The sequence below is a fragment of the Xyrauchen texanus genome, chromosome 27 (genome assembly GCF_025860055.1).
Source record: "Xyrauchen texanus isolate HMW12.3.18 chromosome 27, RBS_HiC_50CHRs, whole genome shotgun sequence".
NCBI lineage: Eukaryota > Metazoa > Chordata > Actinopteri > Cypriniformes > Catostomidae > Xyrauchen > Xyrauchen texanus.
The window spans coordinates 34,335,196-34,358,152 of NC_068302.1; the positions used below are offsets into that span (position 1 = coordinate 34,335,196).

A 22,957-nucleotide genomic window follows, 5' to 3' on the forward strand; every position below is an offset into this window, starting at 1 on the left:
ATACAAATAAAGGCTAAACAAAATAAATAGGGTAGATCTTTCTTGAGACATAGATTCTCCTTCGATTGAGTGCTGGGCAATGTGTCTAAGGGCTGGCGGAATGAATCTAAACAAGTAGAGAGATGGATATCAAACCAGCGTGGTCCCCACTGACTTGTTTGGCACTATGAAAATATTGGCAATTTTCGCTGGGTCTTTATCTGTGATTTATTTGTGAGTATAGCCCTCCTGAGGCTCTGAATAAAACATAGCTTTGCTCAGCATCCACAAAGCGTCCCATTAATCGGCATTCGGATTGTTTTAGACTGACTACTTATCTTGCAACATGGAATAACCACATAGAGCTCGTGCTCCATATGTGCATGGCCTTGAATTTATGGGTGAGCTGTGAGGTTAAATTGAAAACTCCTCTGATCTTCTTTTCCCCTATCCTTGCCCTTCTTTTTACATTATTTTCTCTTTTTCTCTCTATCTTCTTCTTTCTTCTGTGGAAATGAGATGATATCAGAGATTCAGGCTTCGCTTTAAACACTGTAATCCATTTATAAATGTTATCAATCCAAGAGATTTAGAATGGATCTCTGGCAAAGGAAAAAGATCGGTGTCAACACGGTTATGATAAACATCGGTCATGCTTCTCACATTACCGCAAATGTGTGTTATCAGTGCATTTTCGTAGACACTTTAGTATTTGAGTTGCTGGTATCAAAATCATCTTCATGCATGTGTAAAGGGTTCATCTTCTGTACGCTAGGGGTGAAACATTTTTTGTATTGCATTATATCGTTAGATACGATGCTCACAATACAATACCATATGTATACAATATCATCCGATAGAACAGATGCAGAACAGTCTCCTTCCCGTAAAGGTGGCGCTGAGTGCTCACAGGAAAACAGAGCAACACACAGTAGTGGCACAGCCGATACAGCTTGTCGACATCATCATGCAAATCAGTGGATTTTTGAGGCAGAAACAGCATCAGTAAGTTGAACAGCTGCCTCACCCAGCCAACTCTGAGCTTGACGTGTACAGCAAGTATTAAAAAAACCGTCAACGTAAGAAATCAGTGATTACATGAGAATTCTAATTCAAATCTACTTTTGGCTTTGAAATGTGAACAGCTTTGAGAACAACACTTGCGCACATGTTATAAGCTGGTAATAACACCGGTAAAGTTTACATGCCATGTGAAACAGGGGAAGAGGGCAAAAAAAATGTGTCGATCGGTTTTTGCTCAAGCCGCTAAACAATATTATGTACATATATCGTAAAAACAGGCTAGTTTTATATATTTGTTGTATTTCATTTTTAAAGCAATTTTGTGGCAGTGCTTTTTTGCTTTTAGATAGTTTGCATGGTTAAACCTTCTCTGATAAATTGCTTCTTTTACTGCCGCTGTAGCCATATGCATTCAAATGGAAATCTTTGGTCGTTACGTTTTTTTTTCTTCGCTGTTTTTTGAGCAAAGTAAAAAATACTTCAGCTTTTAAAAACACATCTTGAGACCCCTGTGTTCTGTTATATTTCATTGCAGTTGTTTTTGATTTCTATAACACATCTTATGTAAACAGCCAATAAGAAAAATGAGTCTGTTCTGGGTCATTAGAACCCAAAACCACCCCAGTTATTATATAGGGCTTCCTTAAAGAGATAGTTCATCCAAAAGTGAAGATGTTGTCATCATTTACTCACCAGTATGTTATTTCAAATCTGTATAAACAACAGATGTTAGGCAGAGTATTAGAAACTGACAGCCTCAGTCCCCATTAACTTTCATTGCATCTTTTTTCTATACAATGAAAGTGAATGGTGACTGAGGCTAACATTCTGCATATTATCTCCTTTGCGTTCCATGGAAGACAGAAAGTCTAACAGGTTTGGACAACATGAGGAGGAGTAAATGATGACAGAATGTTACTTTTTGGTTGAACTATCCTTTTAAAACCAATTAGTTGACCAGTCGTTCAGGCAATGCACCAAATAGTAATTTTATGACTATTTGGTGCAGTCAAATAGTTTTACTCTTTAGTTGCATTCGGCCAAGCCTTAAATGCTCATGCTTATGAAGACTGATGTATAGCTTGCTGGCCTTACAGATTATCAATGTTAAATAGCAATGCTCCATTGAATGCTTCACATTTCTAATGAGAGCTATTTTTCAAACACCATAATTTCTTCAGTAACCTTCGAGATGCTCCACATATTTTTCCATCCCATGTTGTCCATTCATTTAGCCAAACCTGAACACAGTAATGAACTGTAATGTGTGTTTTGTGAAGCGTTTCAGAGAAGTAGACAGGCAGGCGAGCTGTAAATATGAAACCGGGTCAGACACAGATAGGACTCTGATGTCGCTGATAAGATTTTAGCTGATGGCAATGCAAAGCCACCCTGATGCTATCAGCGAAAGCACTCAAGCTAATTTCACAGTGCTAGCTGAACAGCCATTAAGACTCCATAACTCCATAGGTGAATTCGGGGGAGCAGGTCTGGGCTTTTTATCTTATTAATACTGCTTCAAACAACAGTTGGCACAGTGAGGTGAGTCTATGTCTGTAATACAAGGTGTCCTTGCCATGTGGCATAGGAAATTAACGTCAATTGAACCCTTCTCTGAGCTCCACCCCCTTGGTTGTTTTTGCTTGCTCAGATTAGACTCTTACAAAACTCCCCTCACGAATAAATCAGATTTCTGTAAACAGCACAATTTTAAAGAAAATGTGCTTATAAAGTGGTCAAATTGCGTGGACATTACTAAAAATAAAAAATTACATTTTTAATTTGTTTGTTTTCTTGATAGAAATTGTCAAATTATGCAGTAATCGAAGCCAACACTTATCATAATCCATTGATCCAGCACAAGCACGTGTTGGTCCGGATGGACAACATGGCGACAGTAGCATATATAAATCGACAAGGTTGTTTACACTCACGTTGCATGTCGCAACTCGCCCGCCATCTCCTACTTTGGAGTCATCAGCGACTTAAGCCGTTGCGGTCCACTCACATCCCAGGTGAACTCAATCATGCAGTGGACGCGCTGTCACGACAGGTGATGCTCAGAGGAGAGTGGAGAATACATCCTCAGGTGGTTCAGCTGATTTGGAGTTGATTCAGCAAAGCGCAGGTAGACCTGTTTGCTTCTCAGGAATCCTCCTACTGCCCACTATGGTGTTCTCTGATGAGGCCCCGCTCGGCACGGATCCATTGGCACACAGCTGGCCCCTGGGCCTGTGCAAATATACAATTCCCCTAGTGAGCCTGCTTGCACAGGCTCTGTGCAAAGTCAGGGAGGATGAAGAACAAGTCGTGTTGTTGGCACCGTACTGGCCCACCCAGACTTGGTTCTCGGAGCTCATGCTCCTCGCGACATCCCCTCCCTGGCGAATTCCCCTAGGGAAGGACCGCCTTTCTCAGGGACGGGGCATGATTTGGCACCCATGCCCAGACCTCTGGAACCTCCCGGTCTGTTCCCTGGATGGGACGCGGAAGGGCTACCACCGGTGGTAGTACGAGGCAGCTGTATGCCTTGAAGTGGCATCTGTTTGCTAATTGGTGTACAAAGATGCGCAGTAAGGTCGGAGCTTCCATCCTGCAGGAGAGATTGGAGTGGTGGCTGTCCCCCTCCACCTTAAAAGTGTATGTGGCCACCATAGCAGTTACCATTATAGTAGATGGTAAGTCCTTAGGGAAGCATGACCTGATCATCAGGTTCCTTAGAGGTGCCAGGAGGTTGAATCCTCCTAGGCCACACCTCATTCCCAAGTGGGACCTCTCTGTAGTCTTGCTGGGCCTACAAAGAGCCCCGTTTGAGCCCCTGGAGTCAGTCGAACTAAAAGCCCTCTCACTGAAGACAGCCCTCCTGACTGTGCTCACTTCCATCAAGAGGGTTGGGGAACTGCAAGCATTCTCTGTCAGCAATATGTGCCTAGAGTCCAGTCCAGACCCCGGCCAGGCTATGTGCCCAAGGTTTCCGCTACGCCTTTTAGGGATCAAGTGGTGAACTTGCTTTCCTGGGAGGAGGCAGACCCAGCCTTGTCACAGAGAGCCACACAGAGAGTTTTAGATGCTCTGAGCAGCTCTGTCTGTTTTGGGTGACAGCAGAAGGGGAAGGCTTTCTCCAAACAGAGGATTGCCCACGGGATTGTGGTGCCATCGCTTTTGCATACCAGGTCCAGGGTGCGCTGTGCCCTTTGGGAGTACGAGCACACACCACTAGGAGTGTGGCTTCCTCCTGGGCCCTGGTGAACGGCGCCTCTCTAACAGACATCTGTAGAACAGCAGGCTGGGCGACACCCAATACCTTTGCAAGATATTGCAATCTCCAGGTTATGTCAGTTTCTTCCTGTGTGTTAGAAGGTATGAACAGATAAATATACGAGCAGCTGGCTGAGTGTACTGCTTACACTTAGCGCCTTTCCCCTCCCTGAGGGGATAGCGTACGCTTTTTTCATCTATGTGAGATCCCGGAACTAGCGAACCCTGGATATCTTTCCTCCCCCAGCACCCCGCAGCAGCAGAGAAATTATATGCCAGACCCAGTACTCGTGAAGTATGCCCTGTCAGGTCAGCCCCTGTACTAGGGATAGGTGCTCCATATGTAGTGGTTCTCTTTCGGTAATCCCATATGAGGTGTTTTCCATGGTAAGTTTTCCCTGATGTTAAACCCATGTCTTCCCCTGGGCAGAGCTCTGCTCTGCCACCAGTCGCTGCACAGGTAGAGCTCCTCCCTTCCAGGTATGACCTACCGTAGGGACTCCTTTCCATGGGTGGTACTTCCCGGTGGGTAAGTCCAATGATGTGCTCTCCACATGTTAACCTCCCTTCGGGCAGGATGTGATCTCCGTGGGGGAAAATAACACATTCCATGGCATGAATCAAGCTAAGTGAAATTTCATTTTCAAAAAAAGAGAAAAGGTCAAAACAGCTGATGCGACCTATTCTCATTGGAAGTACATCTTGTCCCACCTTGTGGGGTACGAGGGAGACTGTGACTTATGTGGGGTATTGGGAAAGTTACGGGTTACACTTGTTACTAGGCACGTGGTAGCCTGCCGACATCTGCACCGTGGATCCACGTGACATAGTTCAGCTAGTTGTGGCATTTTGTATAGGGACCCCTTGTGTCACTAAATTGACACAACGTTGAGTGAGTGACAGATAGGGATTACTGTTGTTACCTCCGTTCCCTGATGGAGGGAACAAGACATTGTGTCCCTCCTGCCACAACACTGAACTACCTGCTGAAATGGCTGGGACACTATCTTGGCTCCTCAGCACAAATAGGAATGAGTGGATGCAAGCCATCTCCTTTTATACCCATATGTCTGGGGGAGTGGCATGCAAATTCCACTCGCCAATTCTCATTGGCCTTTTCTCAAAGATCAAAGGTGATTGGGGCTGCCAAGTTCGACCCCTAGGGTCACTACATAGACTCAACATCTCGTTCCCTCCATCAGGGAATGGAGGTTACAACAGTAACAAAGACGTTTTCTCTATGAAATGCAAGAAGTATTATATAGCATTAAGATTTTACCTTAAAAAATCTTATGAAATGTTATTTGTTCTGACAGTCCTCACATGAATAAGAGATTTGGATTGTGATGGATGTGACAGCAGTCATGTTCAACTCTGTCTTTGTCAATGCTAGTTTAAACATTTTCTGTTTCTGTTCACATCTTAAATTAGCTTCAATTAATTTTAAAGTCATTGTGGAGTGGTTAGCACATGTGCTCCTGGCATGTTTTGTGCTCATGTGGGTGACAGGTTCAAGACCAACCAACATTTTTTCTGAATTAAGTTGGTTCACTTGGAAACGTTTGCAAGTAAAGCACCTGTCTTCTCGAATGGGGAAAGGCACAAATCTCATTTAATTCCATTATATTTCATAATAATGTAATCGAACTTTCCTTTTTCACTTTTCTACTTCCTTTCCTACTTTTTTATATATATATATATATATATAAATGCCTATATGGCAAGCCACCATTAAAATCGGACAGTACAAGTAACTGTAATATAACAGGACAGTTGTTACGAATTAGCAGGGACAACGAGGGAGACAAGGTTGAGAATCCAAACGCAGTATATTTATTAATTAAACAAACACAAAGGAACACCCGCGATGGGGAAATAAACATGAACAGAGCACAAGGGCAGGAAACACAGAGCAGGCTTACAACATAAACTAAGATTCATAACAAACAACAATCGACAGTGACTGAACGAAAAGGCAGGGTATAAATACAAGAAGGGACCAATGAACAAACAGAACTCAAAATAACATGATAAGGTGATGAACAGAAACCAATGAGAAACTAACGAGGACAGGAGAGAACAATGAACAATGAACACGATGGCTAACAAGACTATGGAGGTACAGAAGGTTCAAAAGTGAAAACTATGGAGTGACGAAAGTATCAAAAATGGAAGACAAAGGGGAAACAGAAAAACAGGACAAGGTCATACGTTACATAGCCCCCCATCTAAGGATCGGATCCCAGACGATCCAAACCAAAAAACAAAACCCAAGACAAAAACCATAGAAAAACACAATGAAGGCACCGGGGCAGACAGGCAGTCCAGGGGGCAATGAGGGGCAGAAGGAAGTCCAAGGGGGCACAGAGGGCAGGCAGGAAGTCCAAGGGGGCAACAAGGGGAAATTAAACAGTCCACGGGGGCACAAAGGGAAAGGAGACAGTACACAGGGCCAATTAGGCAGTCCCGGGGGGCACAGAGGGACCGGTTCAGGGGGCCTGGGAGGTGGCCATCGGACAGGGACGGGTCCAAGAGGCCTGGGAGGCAGCCTCAGGATAGGGACAGGTCCCGGGGGCGAAACTGAGAAGGGCTCTGGAAGCTCAGGAGGCGGAGCTGAGGGAGGCTCTGGAAGCTCAGGAGGCGGAGCTGAGGGAGGCTCTGGAGGCTCAGGAGGCGGAGCTGAGGGAGGCTCTGGAGGCTCAGGAGGCGGAGCTGAGGGAGGCTCTGGAAGCTCAGGAGGTGGAGCTGAGGGAGGCTCTGGAGGCTCAGGAGGCGGAGCTGAGGGAGGCTCTGGAAGCTCAGGAGGCGGAGCTGATGGAGGTGGCGCCGTAGGAGGCTCCAGAGGCGGAGGCCTGGAAGGCTCTGGAGGTGAAGCCAAGGGAGGCTCAGGAGGTGGAGCCGAGGAAGGTGGTGCCATAGGGGCCTTTAGAGGCGGAGCCGTAGGAGGCTCGGGAGGCGGAGCTCTAGAAGGTTCTGGAGTCTCTGGGAGCAGAGCCATAGGAGGCTCTGGAGACGGAGCCATAGGAGGCTCGGGGAGTAGAGCCATAGGAGGCGGAGCCGAGGGAGGCTCGGGAGTCTCTGGAGGCAGAGCTGTAGGAGGCTCGGGAGGCGAGCCGAGGAGGCTCGGGAGGCGAGCCTAGAAGGTTCTGAGTCCTGGGAGCAGAGCCATAGGAGGCTCTGGAGGCGAGCGAGGAGGCTCGGGAGAAGAGCCCTAGGAGGCTCGAGGCGAGCTGGAAGACTTGAGAGCCTCGAGGGGTGGAGCCCGGGGAGGCTTGAGAGACTTGGGAGGTGGAACCCTGGGAGGCTCGGGGGAAGGGGCTCTGGAAAGCTCGGGAGGCGGAGCTCTGGAAAGCTCGGAGGGCGGAGCTCTGGAAAGCTCGGAGGGCGGAGCTCGGAAGGCGGAGCTCTGGAAAGCCTGGGAGGCGGAGCTCTGGAAAGCTCGGGAGGCGGAGCTCTGGAAAGCTCGGGAAGCTCGGAAGGCGGAGCTCTGGAAAGCCTGGGAGGCGGAGCTCTGGAAAGCTCTGGGAGGCGGAGCTCTGGAAAGCTCGGGAGGCGGAGCTCTGGAAAGCTCGGGAGGCGGAGCTCTGGAAAGCTCGGGAGGCTTGAGGGGCGAAGCCCTAGAAGGCGCGAGAGGCTTGAGGGGTGGAGCCCTAGAAGGCTTGAGAGGCGGAGCCCTGGAAGAGCCCGGAAGGCGGAGCTCTGGAAAGCTCGGAAGGCGGAGCTCTGGAAAGCTCGGGGGGTGCTGGCTCTTGGACGGTCATGGCTACTGGCACTGGCTCTTGGATGGTCATGGCTGCCGGCACTGGCTCTTGGACGGTCACGGCTACTGGCGCTGGCCCTTGGACGGTCGAGGCTTCAGGTGCTGGCTCAGGGACGGTCGAGGCTACAGGCACTGGCTCTTGGAAGGTCATGGCTACTGGCGCTGGCTCTTGGACGGTCACGGCTTCAGGCGCTGGCTCAGGGACGGTCGAGGCTTCAGGCGCTGGCTCAGGGACGGTCGAGGCTTCAGGCGCTGGCTCAGGGACGGTCGAGGCTTCAGGCGCTGGCTCAGGGACGGTCGAGGCTTCAGGCGCTGGCTCAGGGACGGTCCGAGGCTTCAGGCGCTGGCTCAGGGACGGTCGAGGCTTCAGGCGCTGGCTCAGGGACGGTCGAGGCTTCAGGCGCTGGCTCAGGGACCGGTCCCGAGGCTTCAGGCGCTGGCTCAGGGACGGTCGAGGCTTCAGGCGCTGGCTCAGGGACGGTCGAGGCTTCAGGCGCTGGCTCAGGGACGGTCGAGGCTTCAGGCGCTGGCTCAGGGACCGGTCGAGGCTACAGGCGCTGGCTCAGGGACGGTCGAGGCTACAGGCGCTGGCTCAGGGACGGTCGAGGCTACAGGCACTGGCTCAGGGACGGTCGAGGCTACAGGCACTGGCTCAGGGACGGTCGAGGCTACAGGCACTGGCTCAGGGACGGTCGAGGCTACAGGCACTGGCTCAGGGACGGTCGAGGCTACAGGCACTGGCTCAGGGACGGTCGAGGCTACAGGCACTGGCTCAGGGACGGTCGAGGCTACAGGCACTGGCTCAGGGACGGTCGAGGCTACAGGCACTGGCTCATTGATGCTTGAGGCTACCGGGCGCTGGCTCACTGACGCCTGAGGCATCAGGCTCTGGCTGGTTGGCCGCGGCATGCGTGGGTGCAGGCTCGCTCACCGTGACATCGCGTAGGCTCTGGCTCGCTCACGGTGACAGGCGCAGGGTCTGGCTCACAGACCGGGCAGGCGTGGGCCGGGAGGCGGAAGCCCGTCTTCTCCTCCTCCTCGGGCAGACGAGGTTGACCGTGTGGGTTCTGGGGAAGTGGCTGGCGTGGGGGTTTGCTCGCTGACATGTGGAGCTGGTGTGACTGGGAGCCCAGGGATGGCTGAAGGGTCTCCCCTGTGGGTGGTGAGGTAAAGTCCTCCTCAGCAACGCCCACGGTTAACGGCGATCCGCCGACCCGCAAAGTCACCTCTATGAAGCTGCAGAGGGACCACTCGTGCGTTGCAGGTGGTAACCACTCCCTCAGTGAGGCGTTCAGATTGCCCCTGAAGAAGCTCACCAGGATTGGTTCCGGGAAGTCAGAGACGCTTGCCAGGGGAAGGAAGTCCTGGATGTGGTCTTCCAAAGGGCAGTCCTCCTGCTTGAGGCTAAGGAGCCGATAATTGGCTGAATAGGCTGCTGGATCCATGTGTGGTCGATCGTTCTGTTACGAATTAGCAGGGACAACGAGGGAGACAAGGTTGAGGATCCAAACGCAGTATATTTATTAATTAAACAAACACAAAGGAACACCCGCGATGGGGAAATAAACATGAACAGAGCACAAGGGCAGGAAACACAGAGCAGGCTTACAACATAAACTAACATTCATAACAACAAACAACGATCGACAGTGACTGAACGAAAAGGCAGGGTATAAATACAAGAAGGGACCAATGAACAAACAGAACTAAAAATAACATGATAAGGTGATGAACAGAAACCAATGAGAAACTAACGAGGACAGGTGAGAACAATGAACAATGAACACGATGGCTAACAAGACTATGGAGGTACAGAAGGTTCAAAAGTGAAAACTATGGAGTGACGAAAGTATCAAAAATGGAAGACAAAGGGGAAACAGAAAAACAGGACAAGGTCATACGTTACAACAGTAACCCAACCCTATCTTAAACCTATAAATTGTGCTTCTTAAAATCTAATTATGCTAAAAACTGTTTTTTGTTTGTTTGTTTTTTATATATATACAGTATATACCGATCAGTCACAACATTAAAACCACCTGCTTAATATTTTGTAGGACCCTCGTGCCGCCAAATCAGGGCCAACCTGCATCTCAGAGATGATATTCTTCTCACCACAATTTTACAGTGCAGTTATCTGAGTTACCATAGACTTTGTCAGTTCAAAACATTCTGGCCATTCTCTGTTGACCTCTCTCATCAACAAGGCATTTCTGTCCACAGAACTGCAGCTCACTGGATGTTTTTTGTTTATGTCACCATTTGGAGTCAATTCTAGAGACTGTTGTGCGTGAAAATCCCATGAAATCAGCAGTTACAGAAATACTCAAACCAGCCTGTCTGGCAATGCGATTCTGAGATGAGGGTTGGTGCTGTTTTGGCAGCACGAGGGGGACCTACACAATATTAGGCAGGTATTTTGGCTGATCGGCATGTGGTTTACATAGTTTTTTCTATTTTTCCCCTTCAAATAACTTTGTATATCTGTGAATAAAAGAAACAAAAGATTTTCCCTCAAAAATAAATAAATAATAAAATGCATTATGCAGAAATTGAATTTAAGGAAGAGACATTGGATTTAAATACCTTAAAATAATATAGAACCTATGCTTTTATGAATAAAGCAGCAAGATTTGATTTAAATTAAATGTTCATTTAATTTGGTGCAGAATGGTACATCACATTAAAGGCTGTCATAGGCAATTACCCTTCTCTAGTGCTGCAGAACTCATTATCACTGTCTTTAATTGGATTGGTCAGGAATGTTTGAATGGCCAATGCTGTCAATGCAGGTCTGTCTGTTCTCAGGTTTTCTTTTCTGCAGCTTCTACGTGTTGAGCAAGTTGTCAGAAACACTGTATTCATTATAGTCTCAGGAGGGAGGAGCCGATATGTTCTTTTTAATTTCACTAAAACAACTGCATTGATGTGAGATTTACTTACAGATGTTTTTTCAATAGCACTTGAACAGATGTTCTGGCCTTTTACAACAGATGTTTTCCAAAGCCTTCCAAAGCCTTGTGCTTGTAGTTTTTTTTTTTTCGGTACTATGAGAGTTGGTACTGTTGTATTCCAAAACATAGCAATACAATGACTAGTGGATATTTGCATATTTCCCAGAAATCCTCTGCAGGTCTCTGTTCCATCCACAGGTTATGTTTGGAATTGAATACACTAGCTTACTACTTAGTGAATACTGCGTAGTGTATACTGAAAAGTATTTTTTAAGTAGTATGCAAAACAGAATACATTATGATGGACGTTGCAAACTGTAATATGCTACATTGCCATTGATTGGATTCCAGTTATAAATAAAAATGATGACTTGTTATTAGACTGGGAAGCACGAGATGAGAGAGTGGGGATCCAACTGCAGAACTACTTATTAAGGAACTCAAAAGATGAAGAAAACAAAGATGAAACTAAAACGTTGGAGCAAAAGGGAAATCAAACATAACAGCAGTTTGCTGGCTAACTTGGTACGCAACATCATACACTAACGTGCTAACAAACCAACAAGAACCAACAAAGACTAAGGGAAACATGGGGGCTATATATACACACATGGGTAATGACAAAAAATAGAACACCTGGGAACAAAGATGGGAAACAGATGAGTGTGATCAAAAAGGTGCATCTAACTAAAAGTCCAAACATAAAGGGAAGGTGATGGGATAAACACAAGGCATTTCGTGACATGACTTTGCATAAAAATGTACGTAAATGTAAAAATATCTATAACACACTGTTGTATGTTCAACTGAAGTTGTGAAAAATCAGACTAATCATAATGTGAATACGGTAACAGTAGGTCAAAAGTTTTGCTGCTGAATTTGAATTGATGTGGTGCCAATCGAGTTGTATTTTGTTGAGTAATACAGTCAACAGGAAATGTTTTAACTCTACGCCCTAACCCTAATCTAACCATCAGTGGTATGATCATGTAATTTTAGAGTGAGTTTATGTGAACGGGATTACATCCTGGTTCTAACGGGAACAGAACATGTGTCTCGGACGTTGCTCATGCAAAACACAATCGTTAGCACCAGAGGTGAAAGTGACACAACTTCAACTGATGCAAAAATGTCTGATGGACAATGTCAGTTATTCAGCAGAATGGGGTTGATTTCAGGGTATATGAACTTTGGAAGCAACTTGTCAATTTGCTGTGTGATCATGCTGTAAATATATATCAGTTATATTTATATATATATATATAAATTTTTACAGCATGATCACACAGCAAATCGACAGGTTGCTTCCAAATTATATATATATATATATATATATATATATATATATATATATATATATATATATATATATATATTGCATCTCTAATTACTTCTGGTTCAGTCCTGAGTGTCATCGGGGTATCCAACCAAATCAAAAATGTGCATACTGTTCACAGTATGCATTCTACATAGCCCACTGCAGAAATAGTAAGAGTAGTAAGTATGCTATTCCAAACATAGGCACAGACACCAAGAGACGTCAATTACAATCTGAATATGTAAAACTCAAAAACAAGAGCTGCATCAGGCCTAATTAAATCAACTTCTTCTTGATTTGCATATAATTGAGCTCAAGGCATGAAAATGGATTTCGGCAAGACAGGAGAATGGCATAGGGAGAATGCAATGAGCTTATCTTATGCAGACAGGCATAAGAAAATTAGCAAAATCGATACTGGTGCGGTTGACAGTGTCCACTTGTTTATACCAGCTTTTGATGTGCAGACCTGGAAAAGAACAGGCGTTAGATGTAATGATTTATTCTGTTATTCTGGAGGAAGCTCAAGATGCTGTGGATGCTGTGTCACTCTACTGGCAGGTGTTCAAAGTCCTCTACAACTGGGGTCTGGAGACTCCACCATGGAAAACGTTACAGGGGGTAAAAAGAAAAATTATAGAAAAGAAAATACAGAACACTTGGGGCTACCTAGTGCAACAATGCAGAAATAAAAACCAAGCAATCTAGACAATGTCCTGTTACTCATTGCTCTGTCATGGCTGACTCAGCCAAAGAAACTTTTGAAAACCATAAGCATGATCATATCCTGTCTGTTGCTGTGTCCTAGGTAATTTTGCATGCTCAAAGTTTAGTGTGACTGTGACTTAACCCTTAGACCCTGTTTCCACCATTTATTAATATGCATTTCAGGTAATCCGATCACATTTGGTCAGCCCTAAGTACAGGCCTAAACAGGGTCTAAAACGCAAAACCCACATAAGAATGTGTTCAAAACGCATGTGACCACATCGCATTTGAATTGTAAATGCTAATCTGTTTTGTATGCGTCCCGGCAGCAGTGAAGCTCCACCCCTCTCCTGTCAATCAACCGCTGCGCTAAAGCAAGAGTTTAAAGTTTGCCGATTACGAGTGGCTTTGAAAGGAAACATTTTAAAAAGCAGATACCTACACAATCACGAGAGCTTCATGGATCTTCTTTAGTGTGTCTGATATCAACACAGATGAGAAGCATGAACACTTGAAACTCTAATACAGGTTATCCACTAAAATAATGGATAATTCTGCTTGACATGCATTTGTGCTAAAATTTCATTTCAACCACATGTGTGAGAAATATTGCACCTTTTTATTTTTTTGCTCTTTGTCTTTTCTGACTTTGTTGCACTTTATTATCATGCAGTAACACACTGATTGATGTATGTCATCATGAAACAGAGACCCTCCTCTCCATTCTGAACACAAGTGGTCACAGGAGACGCATTAAAGCGACCAGGTGTAAACAGCGATCACCCATGATACATCGCAATACCGTGTGGAAACGGGGTCTCAAATGCATACATATGCATAAAATATATATTCTATTATATATAAATATATATTCTAAAATCCTAAAATATATATTCTATATATTTTATGTCTTTAGGAACATAGGAAACGGGGTCTCAAATGCATACATATGCATAAAATATATATTCTATTATATATAAATATATATTCTAAAATCCTAAAATATATATTCTATATATTTTATGTCTTTAGGAACATAGGAAACGGGGTCTCAAATGCATACATATGCATAAAATATATATTCTATTATATATAAATATATATTCTAAAATCCTAAAATATATATTCTATATATTTTATGTCTTTAGAGACACAGGACCTCATTCCACTCCCCGTACCTCATCCTTTTTTTTGGAGTTGTGCCCACATCTCTTTAGTATGCCTCAATCTTTCTCTTATAAATACTATAACGCAAAAAATTGGCAAAAAGTAAATTTTTTATAATAGCTTGAGTACCTAAAATATAAAGAGTCATTAGAGATCCTAGGTATGTAATAGTGTGTGTGTTGTTTTTTTATTTATTTTTTATCAATATCCGATATCCATTTGACATTGCTATTTGATGAAGAAACAATGTGGATGTAAACTATAGCAAGTACAACACATGAACATTATGATATGACTATTGTCATTTGGGTGTATTACTGAAATGTTTTAATTTTTGCATCTATTTAGACTCAGGAAGCTCCTTAGAAAATACTTACTGTATGTGTACCTTATATGCAGATTATGTGTATCTTATATTTTATATGTATCTCAAAATGTGTTTGACAGCGAGTTGCATCTCATGAAATTTCAGCATGAATCTTGTTCTAGAGTCGTCCTAATTACTTGCATTATTTCTTTGATATATGAAAAATACATCATCAAAATACATATATAAAAAATGTATTCTATTATTTTCACATTGTTTTGAAAATATTTAGAAATTTGACACCATCTGGGCATTTTGTAGATCCAGTTTTGATAGATATAAGTACCGGGACTGCAAAGATCTGAATATATAAGAAACATTCCCAAGCCTTTAATATATATATATATATAATTTCCATATTACAAATGGCATGAATTGGCACACAGAACATTTCTGCTCAGGTGGCAAAACGCTCTGCCCAATAGAAAATATTTGAATCTGAAAAAATAGTGGTGGGGTGGTTTCAAGATTGAAAGCCCAAGCACAAAGCTCAAATCTCTCTCCTCCACTTCTCACATGCCTCAATATTGTCTGTCAGAACGCAGTAAACGGCCATGCGAGACGCTTCTCGTAGAATGGTTGCGAAGAACAGCAAAGCTCTTGCTGAAACACAGATGGAGCAGCTTGATTAAAAATGTAAATCAGCGGACGGTTGCACTGGGAGAAAATTAGCATAGCTTTTGGCCTGCCAGAAAGTGATGTGTCCTTAGCCGGAAAGCCTCCAAATTCACAATTTCCTTAGATCCTTCAGTGTCTCACTTCAGTTGAAACAGGAATCACGCTTCATTTTAAGATTAATTAAGAAAATCTAACATGAAATTAAGAGGTAAAAAGGCAAATGGGGATCAATAAGTGATTAAACAGTTTAGAGATTGATAAAGGGATAGTTTACCCAAAAATGAAAATTCTCTCATCCTTTACCATCCCAGATGTGCATGACCTTCCTTCTTTTGCAGAACACAAACCCAAAGATTTTTTTGATGAATATTGTAGCTCTGTAGGTCCATACAAAAATGTAAGTAAATAATAAATGTGGTCCTCACACAAAGCTATCGAATGGCTTCAGAAGACTTTGAATTTAGCGCACAAGTCATATGGATTGGCAGTATAATTCACAGTCTATATTTGTTATGTGAAAAACAGAAGCTTAAGCATTCTGCCTAACCTATCCTTTTGTGTTTCACGGAAGAAAGTAAATAATAATGACATTAAGGTGTTTAAATGATGACAGAGTTTTAATTCTTTGATAAACTTTTCTTCTAATGCAAACTGTTAAAATGAGTCATTCAAGCCAAACACTGAAGCCTTTTAAAGTTAAAAAAGCACTTTAAAGTAACTTTCACAGAAATTTTGATTAGTATCTTCCACTTACACCTTGGTACTTCGTTTTCATTCCGAGAAACATGTTCACTGTTTGATATATTACTTGGGAATTGTTGTTACTTGGGTTGAGTGAGTCTCGCTAGATTTAATTAAAGCTCTGAATGCAATTATGTAAATTCAGAGGAAGCCCACAGTTTAAACATAACTACCATACAATATTCAAAGATTTCTGTGCTTGATGTCAGAGCATGTTAAATGTTGTGCCTACAGATGTGTGAATTTTCATTCCAATAGCCAAAAGGCATTCTTCCAAATTTTACTCCTCAGAGTGAAAGTATTAAGCTGTATATTTAGACTTTATGAAAAGAACAGGACATTTTGGTGAACGGATAAGCACAAGACATGTATATCTTTTCAGATAATTATTCTAATTATTTAATTATTCTAGTGTATTAGGGAGTTTGTGAAGAAGGTAGAACCACACTTTAAAGCTGAAGTATGTAACTTTTTCAGTTTAATATGCAGAGACAACTAGTAATTCATTCATAGGTTAATTTTCGGAAAAACAGTAAACTGAATATAGTTTTTTTTAGTGATCCGCTTAGACCCGCCCCAAAAATGTAACTCAACCAATGGTGTGATTTGGGGGTGGGAATATCACTTTGTTTGACCACAGCTGACAGAGATAATATTCAGAAAGCTGTTTTGAAAGCAAAGTTTAATTTTACAATTCCATTTAGTGTCACTAGAGGTGTTTACATTTTTGGTTTTCATATGAGTGAAATCTAAAGAGAATAAAAAATGATATCATTAGCATAACTTTAAATAAAAAGCTTTTCACAGAATTTCTTAGTATTTGGAATGTCAGTCATATGCTTTTAAAGACTGCAGAATGAATTCCATATGTTTGTGCAAAATCTGATGATCCATGTTATCCAAAAATGATTTGAGATTGTTCCAAAGAGCATCTTTTGTCCTTTAATGAAAGCAGTGAAATCTGACCTTTTGTACAAAGGAGTTGCACGGTCAATGTCACAAATTTGCTTAATTTAGTAGTGAAATTGAAATAGGGCAGAATTGTAAAATGTTCTTGTACATTTTTTAAAATGCTACAAATCTTTGTTTATTATCATGGGACTTTGAATGTGGCCATTTTGATGTAGAGCTTGAATAAAAATAGCTTGATTTATTCATTTCTGTTTTTCCTGAAAAAAAAAATGCTTTCTGAGAAACTGCTCTTGTGAATCATATCGCCAATTAAAAATCTATCAAAATGAAATGCGTATTTGCTTCTTAGAAAACATTTTGGGCCCATCAAGATCATTGAGTAATAAAATTAGAAAGGTCGTGGGGTTCATGTTTGATTTTGCTGTGTTGAATGTCACAGTGCTGTGGCTGTAGAGAGAGAGAGAGAGAGAGAGAGAGAGCGCGCTCCACCTCCCTGCGGGGTTTTCCAACAGAGGTGATCAATGCTTCTAAAAAACAGATCAAACCAGTTTGAGTCAACAACAGGCAGCTATATGAAATCACCATGACAGGACATAAAATTTTCTTGGTATCCTAATCATACATTTCTTTTAGACCCGTGATTCTCAACTAGGGGGTCAGGACACCTTTACACATGTACACCTACTTATTCATGTGATTATCTAATCAGCTAATTGTGTGGCAGCAGTGCATTGCATAAAACCATGCATATACGGGTCAGGAGCTTCAGTTAATGTTCACATCAACCATCAGAATGGGGAAAAATGTGATCTCAGTGATTTCAACCATGGCATGATTGTTGGTGCTAGACGGGCTGGTTTGAGTATTTCTGTAACTGCTGATCTCCTGGGATTTTCATGCAGAACAGACTCTAGAGTTTACTCAGAATGGTCCATCCAGTAAAAAACATCCACTGAGTGCCAGTTCTGCGGACGAAAATGCCTTGTTGATGAGAGAGGTCAACAGAGAATGGCCAGACTGGCTCGAGCTGACGGAAAGGCTACAGTAACTCAGATAACCACTCTGTACAATTGTGAGCAGAACAGCATCTCAGAATGCACAACACATCGAACCTTGACGCAGATGGGCTACAGCTGCAGAAGACCACATCTGGCACTTTATTAGGACTATAGTGTTCCTAATAAAGTACTAATTGAGTGTATATTGAAAACATTTCTAACTATCATTTATATTTGTCATCACAAGCTGGGTTTCCATCCACATATTTTTATGCAAATTTTGGGATACTGCATAAAATATGCTGGATAGAAACACCAAGTAGCAAAAAAAGTTTCCTAAATATGCATACAAAATGTGTATGCTCACTTGAGGTAGATACATTTAATTTTCAGTAATAAGACGTGTGCATAAACTAAGATAGAAACAGGTTTACAAAATATATTCCTATAGAATGTACTGTGTATTGAAATATACAGTAGATAATATATATATATAACCTTGCCTCAACAAGCTATGTGCATGCATAATTCGCTCAGAGAATCATCAATGTCATCGTATAGCATCTCAAATATTTCTCTGGTTATTCTGATGCATAAAAATGATTGGCTAATATCACCTCCCAGAACTCTTTGGCACATTTCTTCCCAGACATAAGGCAAATCCCACTGAACGCTAGCAAACATGAAGTCTGTCTACGCACTCTAAACTATGTATAGGTTATTTAATATATTTAAGAAAATAGCCAGAGTGGCTTCAACTTCCATTTTCATTACTTTTGCAACAATTCCCCTAGAAGTGACGATTTTGTTCTCTTAAACACATGGAATGGAGGTGCTGCTGTATTCACCAAATGTTTTTGAGATATTCAAATTTTTATATAAATGACATTGCAACTTGGATACATTGTTACTGAGGCTGCCATAAAAAGACCAAAACTGGCGACACCATAAGAATTCTATGGAAAAATAGTGGATGTATAACAGTATAATCAAGTACGAGCTTCAGATAATAGTGTTCAAGCCAAAAGGAAGTGCTCATATTGGGTGATTAGGTTCTGTTAAAGCCTATAGTTGAAGATAATCATACGCATATTAGTCTTTAAATGCAAAACAACACAGCCAGTCTGTTGTCTATAACGGGCCTGTTCTGATTTATTGCACCCCTGTGCACCTCTGTGCCTTCACTGTGTAACATTTGTGGTTCCCTGGGTCGAAACAGCAATGGCCTTCAAGTGCAAATGGTCTAACCATTTAGTCAGTGCAGAGGTCATTAGATGGGTGTTTGTGTTTAATAGAGCCTGGTGTTGTGCTTGACTGCGGTTAGAGCCATACCACACCGGTCCCATTCCATTCAGAGCCATCATAACCATCTCTGTCATTACACCAGTATCATCTGAACAAATGTTTGTCTATTCTGCAGGACTGGAGGGAGGTAAAGTGATTGCTGCTTCTCTTCCCGGCCAGTTTTCCATTGCTGTGGTTCATTGGATTTTAAGTTGAACTGAACTCAGTTTGACACTCTGTAACTGATGAATCACCAAAGTTGAAACGCACTTACGAGGATGTAAAATAATTGTAATTGTTTTCTTTACAAGCAGTGTTGTATAAAGTGTCCAACTGTCATACTTCAGTAAAAGTAAAGATATCCTTATTTTTTTTTTATCATTTTGACTGATTCAAAAGAATCAAATTGATTAAAATTTGATTCAAACAATTTGTTCACGAATTTGACATAACTAGCACAGATCCGTATGCAGTTTACAGTTGCAGATGTGTTTTTTTTTTTCTTTTTTTTTTGCAAAAGCAAGAAATAAAAATGGAGAAATGTATCAAGAGTAAAATTATTAACTTTCTTGTAAGATTAAGTAATACATTTATATTTATATATTAATAGAGTGAAAGTGAAATAAAATGAATGTCAACAGAAATATTTATACTTAAGTAAAGTAGAAATATTCAAAAGCTGGTCTTAGTTACTTGTATGTAATTTATTTGCCTATTTTGTGGCAAATAAATTACATACAGTACTTCAACTTTAGGAATAAAAATGTTTTAGTTACTTGTAGTGTCACCATATGGGTTATGACTGGTTCAAACTGGTTTCCCACACTCCCCCTGTCATCTATTAGTCAGTCTCTATTAAGCCGACCCCCACCAGAGTCCCACTCCAGTTTGGGAATGTCAAGCAAACAGAGCAATGTTTTTATAGTGCAGTGTTTACACTCATGGAAACTCAACCTATGAATGGCTAATTGTTATTTCTGCATTTTAAGCTGGGATATTTGTTTTTTTACCTTTAAAGTCAACATGAAATCAAAATGTACCCTATTAACTTTCATAATGCAAATTTCTTGGTCTTATTGTAAAAAGTTTGAATTGTAATCTTTTATCTTTATGTTTATAAAATTTACAGTATTGTCTAGTAACTTAGACTACAGGCTCCACCTCTGAAAACACTTTCAAGAAGGATTCGTCAAAAATCCCTCTTTCTTTTAAACCTTTCAATCTCCAACCACTTGGACCCTTTTCTGGTATGTTACACCCACTTTTCATGATTCCATCAATTCTTGTTGGATATAATTCCCACACTACATTTTCCCCAATTTTATTACTTCCTGTTTTACTTTATAAATAAAAAATACAAAAACACTGGGTAGCTCAATGTGTAAAAAAGCTACCACCCCTGGAGTTCGCGAGTTCGAATGCCAAGGCGTGCTGAATGACTCCAGCCAGGTCTCCTAAGCAACCAAATTTCAGTGAGGGTAGAGTCACATGGGGTAACCTCCTAGTGGTTGCTATAATGTGGTTTACTCTTGGTGGGGTGCGTTTTGAGTTGTGCGTGGATCCCGCGAGTGGATAGCGTGAAACCTCCATACGTGCTATGTCTCCGCGGTAACGCGCTCAACAAGCCACATGATAAGATGCGTAGGTTGACTCTCTCACACACGGATGCAGCTGAGATTTGTCCTCCACCACCCGGATTGAGGACTTTGAGTGCATTGGGAATTGGGCATTCCAAACTGGGGAGAAAAAGGTAAAAATACCCTAGTAAAATGGGTTGCAAATGACATTTCACATTGACTTTATGACAATATCTCAATGTTAATAATTTAAATAATTTAATAATTAATAATAGCTTTAATAATTACATTAACTCTTTTGGAATGCCTGTAGTCATCTAATGGCCCCTTTTCATATGTTAGGCACAGTGTGGTGTTTTATAAGCAACACATTCTCTGTTTAGTAAATATGGCTGCATGCAGTTACATTTCATTCACCTAGCACCCTACACACACATATGTTGTGCTCCTCAACAGCTAAAGACCAGCAGCAAGCTACAATTAGACCCAGCAAAACTCTGCTGTATTGATTTTTTGTCCTGAGGGTGCAACACATATGCCAGTGTACGACTTACAAAGGGAATTCATTTGTAGGCAAGCACATTAGTTTCCTGTCAAGTGCCTCTCCTTCTCTCTGTGCACACATGGTGGAATATTAAGTGCAGAACTTACAGGAATTTGGGTCTCCCGTGGAGATATTGATCCCTGAGAGTAGACCAGTACTATTTAGAGTCAAAGTATTATCAGAGATTATTTAGCAGAGATAGGCCACTTCTATTAAAATTAAAGGGAGAAATTGGAATGCCCAACTGCAGCCAACAGACCCAACAGCAGCCAACAGTCAACGGATATAGAAAGGAATTCCAGCCTTAAAGGTAAAAGAGAGTTGTTGATATATGCGGTTGCTAGGACATTGCTAGTTGGTTGCTTACTGGCCCAAGTAAAAAAAGAGCCCACCCCCATGTCTCTATGATGTTCTGACGTTTTAATGACTGTTTCCTCCTTCAATACAAGTCTATGTTTTGTTTTGTGTTTTGTTTTGAGTTGTTCCTCAATTCACTCTTAAAGTAACACACTATCCTTTAATATGGCAATGTTGTCCATCTGTATTTGCACATTAATCGTATTTGCAAAGTTTTCTTGCAAGCCCTTTTTATTAAGTGCCTATAAATCTTTTCTTTTTTTTTTTTTCAGGCATGAAACGAATCCATGCACTTACCATTCAAGCCAACTATGAGCTGAGAATTGACCTGGAGGACTTTGAGAACAGTACCTCCTTTGCACAGTATGGATCTTTTGGAGTGGGTTTGTTTTCGGTTGACCCAGATGAGGATGGTTACCCACTGAGCGTCACTGACTACTCTGGCACTGCAGGTATGGTACACACCTTTGGTTCTGTCTTTGTACAAGACTTCCTGTGCTAGTGTTAACCTGCTGCGTGGAGTGAGCCCCTTATGGAGCAGCTAAGAACTATTACTTTTATAGTGAAGGCAGAGAAATTGGACCAACCATGAGTTCAAAATGAGTCATCAATATTTTTTGGTCTGTTTTTTTTAAAGGTCTGAGGAATGTGCAACCAGCACCATTTTACTTGTTGTAAACCCTTGTTTATGTTTAATATTAATATATACTTTTAATATAATATGTACATTTATTCTTAAATATTTAGTTAAAGGCTAAGTTTAGCATTAGTAAGTTTAGCCAAGTTGACAACAAGACCATGTCAAAGGGATATTTCACCCAAAAACGGAACGATCTGTCAGAGTTCAATCACCCTCAATTTGTTTCAGACTTGTATGTCTTTCTTTCCTTTGTAGAACACAGAAGGTAGAGTTGTATGCAATGAAAGTGAAATGTGACTGAGGCTAGCATTCTGCCTAACATCACCTTGTTTCAAAGAACATGGCGGTAAATCATCACAGAATTGTAAATTTTGGCTGAACTATCCCTTTAAACACTGACTGGAAAGCCAAACTTTGTGGCCTGATTTGCTCCCAGCAAAATAAAAAAGATGAGCCAAGAATAGAAACTCTCATGAGAATCAGAAGACTAATTTAAAGTTTCCTGGCCTGTTGTCAGCACTGTTCAGATATATTCCAGTGGCACGCTAAGCAACGGGGGCTGCAGGTTATCGTCTGTGCGGACACAAAGTGATGAGCAATTCTCTATGCTTCACCTGTGCTATCTCCGGGGCCTCTTTTAAACATTACTTGGGTCCCGCACTCTATTATTCTCAGGTGTCTTTCCCCCTGGCACTGCCCTGCTCACTGGGTCCGGTTGCAGGCATGACCTTTACCGTGTGCCGGAAAGGGCA

At 42.1% G+C, this 22,957-nt stretch overlaps 1 protein-coding gene across 2 annotated transcripts in view; it reads left to right on the forward strand.

Moving 5' to 3' along the window:
- Window positions 1-22,957, forward strand: part of LOC127620914 (fibrinogen C domain-containing protein 1-like) — a 251,198-nt gene that overhangs the window by 139,122 nt on the left and 89,119 nt on the right. For both annotated transcript variants that reach the window (XM_052094262.1, XM_052094264.1), the window contains exon 6: window positions 21,838-22,017. In XM_052094262.1, coding sequence (XP_051950222.1) covers window positions 21,838-22,017 — 180 coding nt within the window. The remainder of the gene's footprint in view (window positions 1-21,837; window positions 22,018-22,957) is intronic.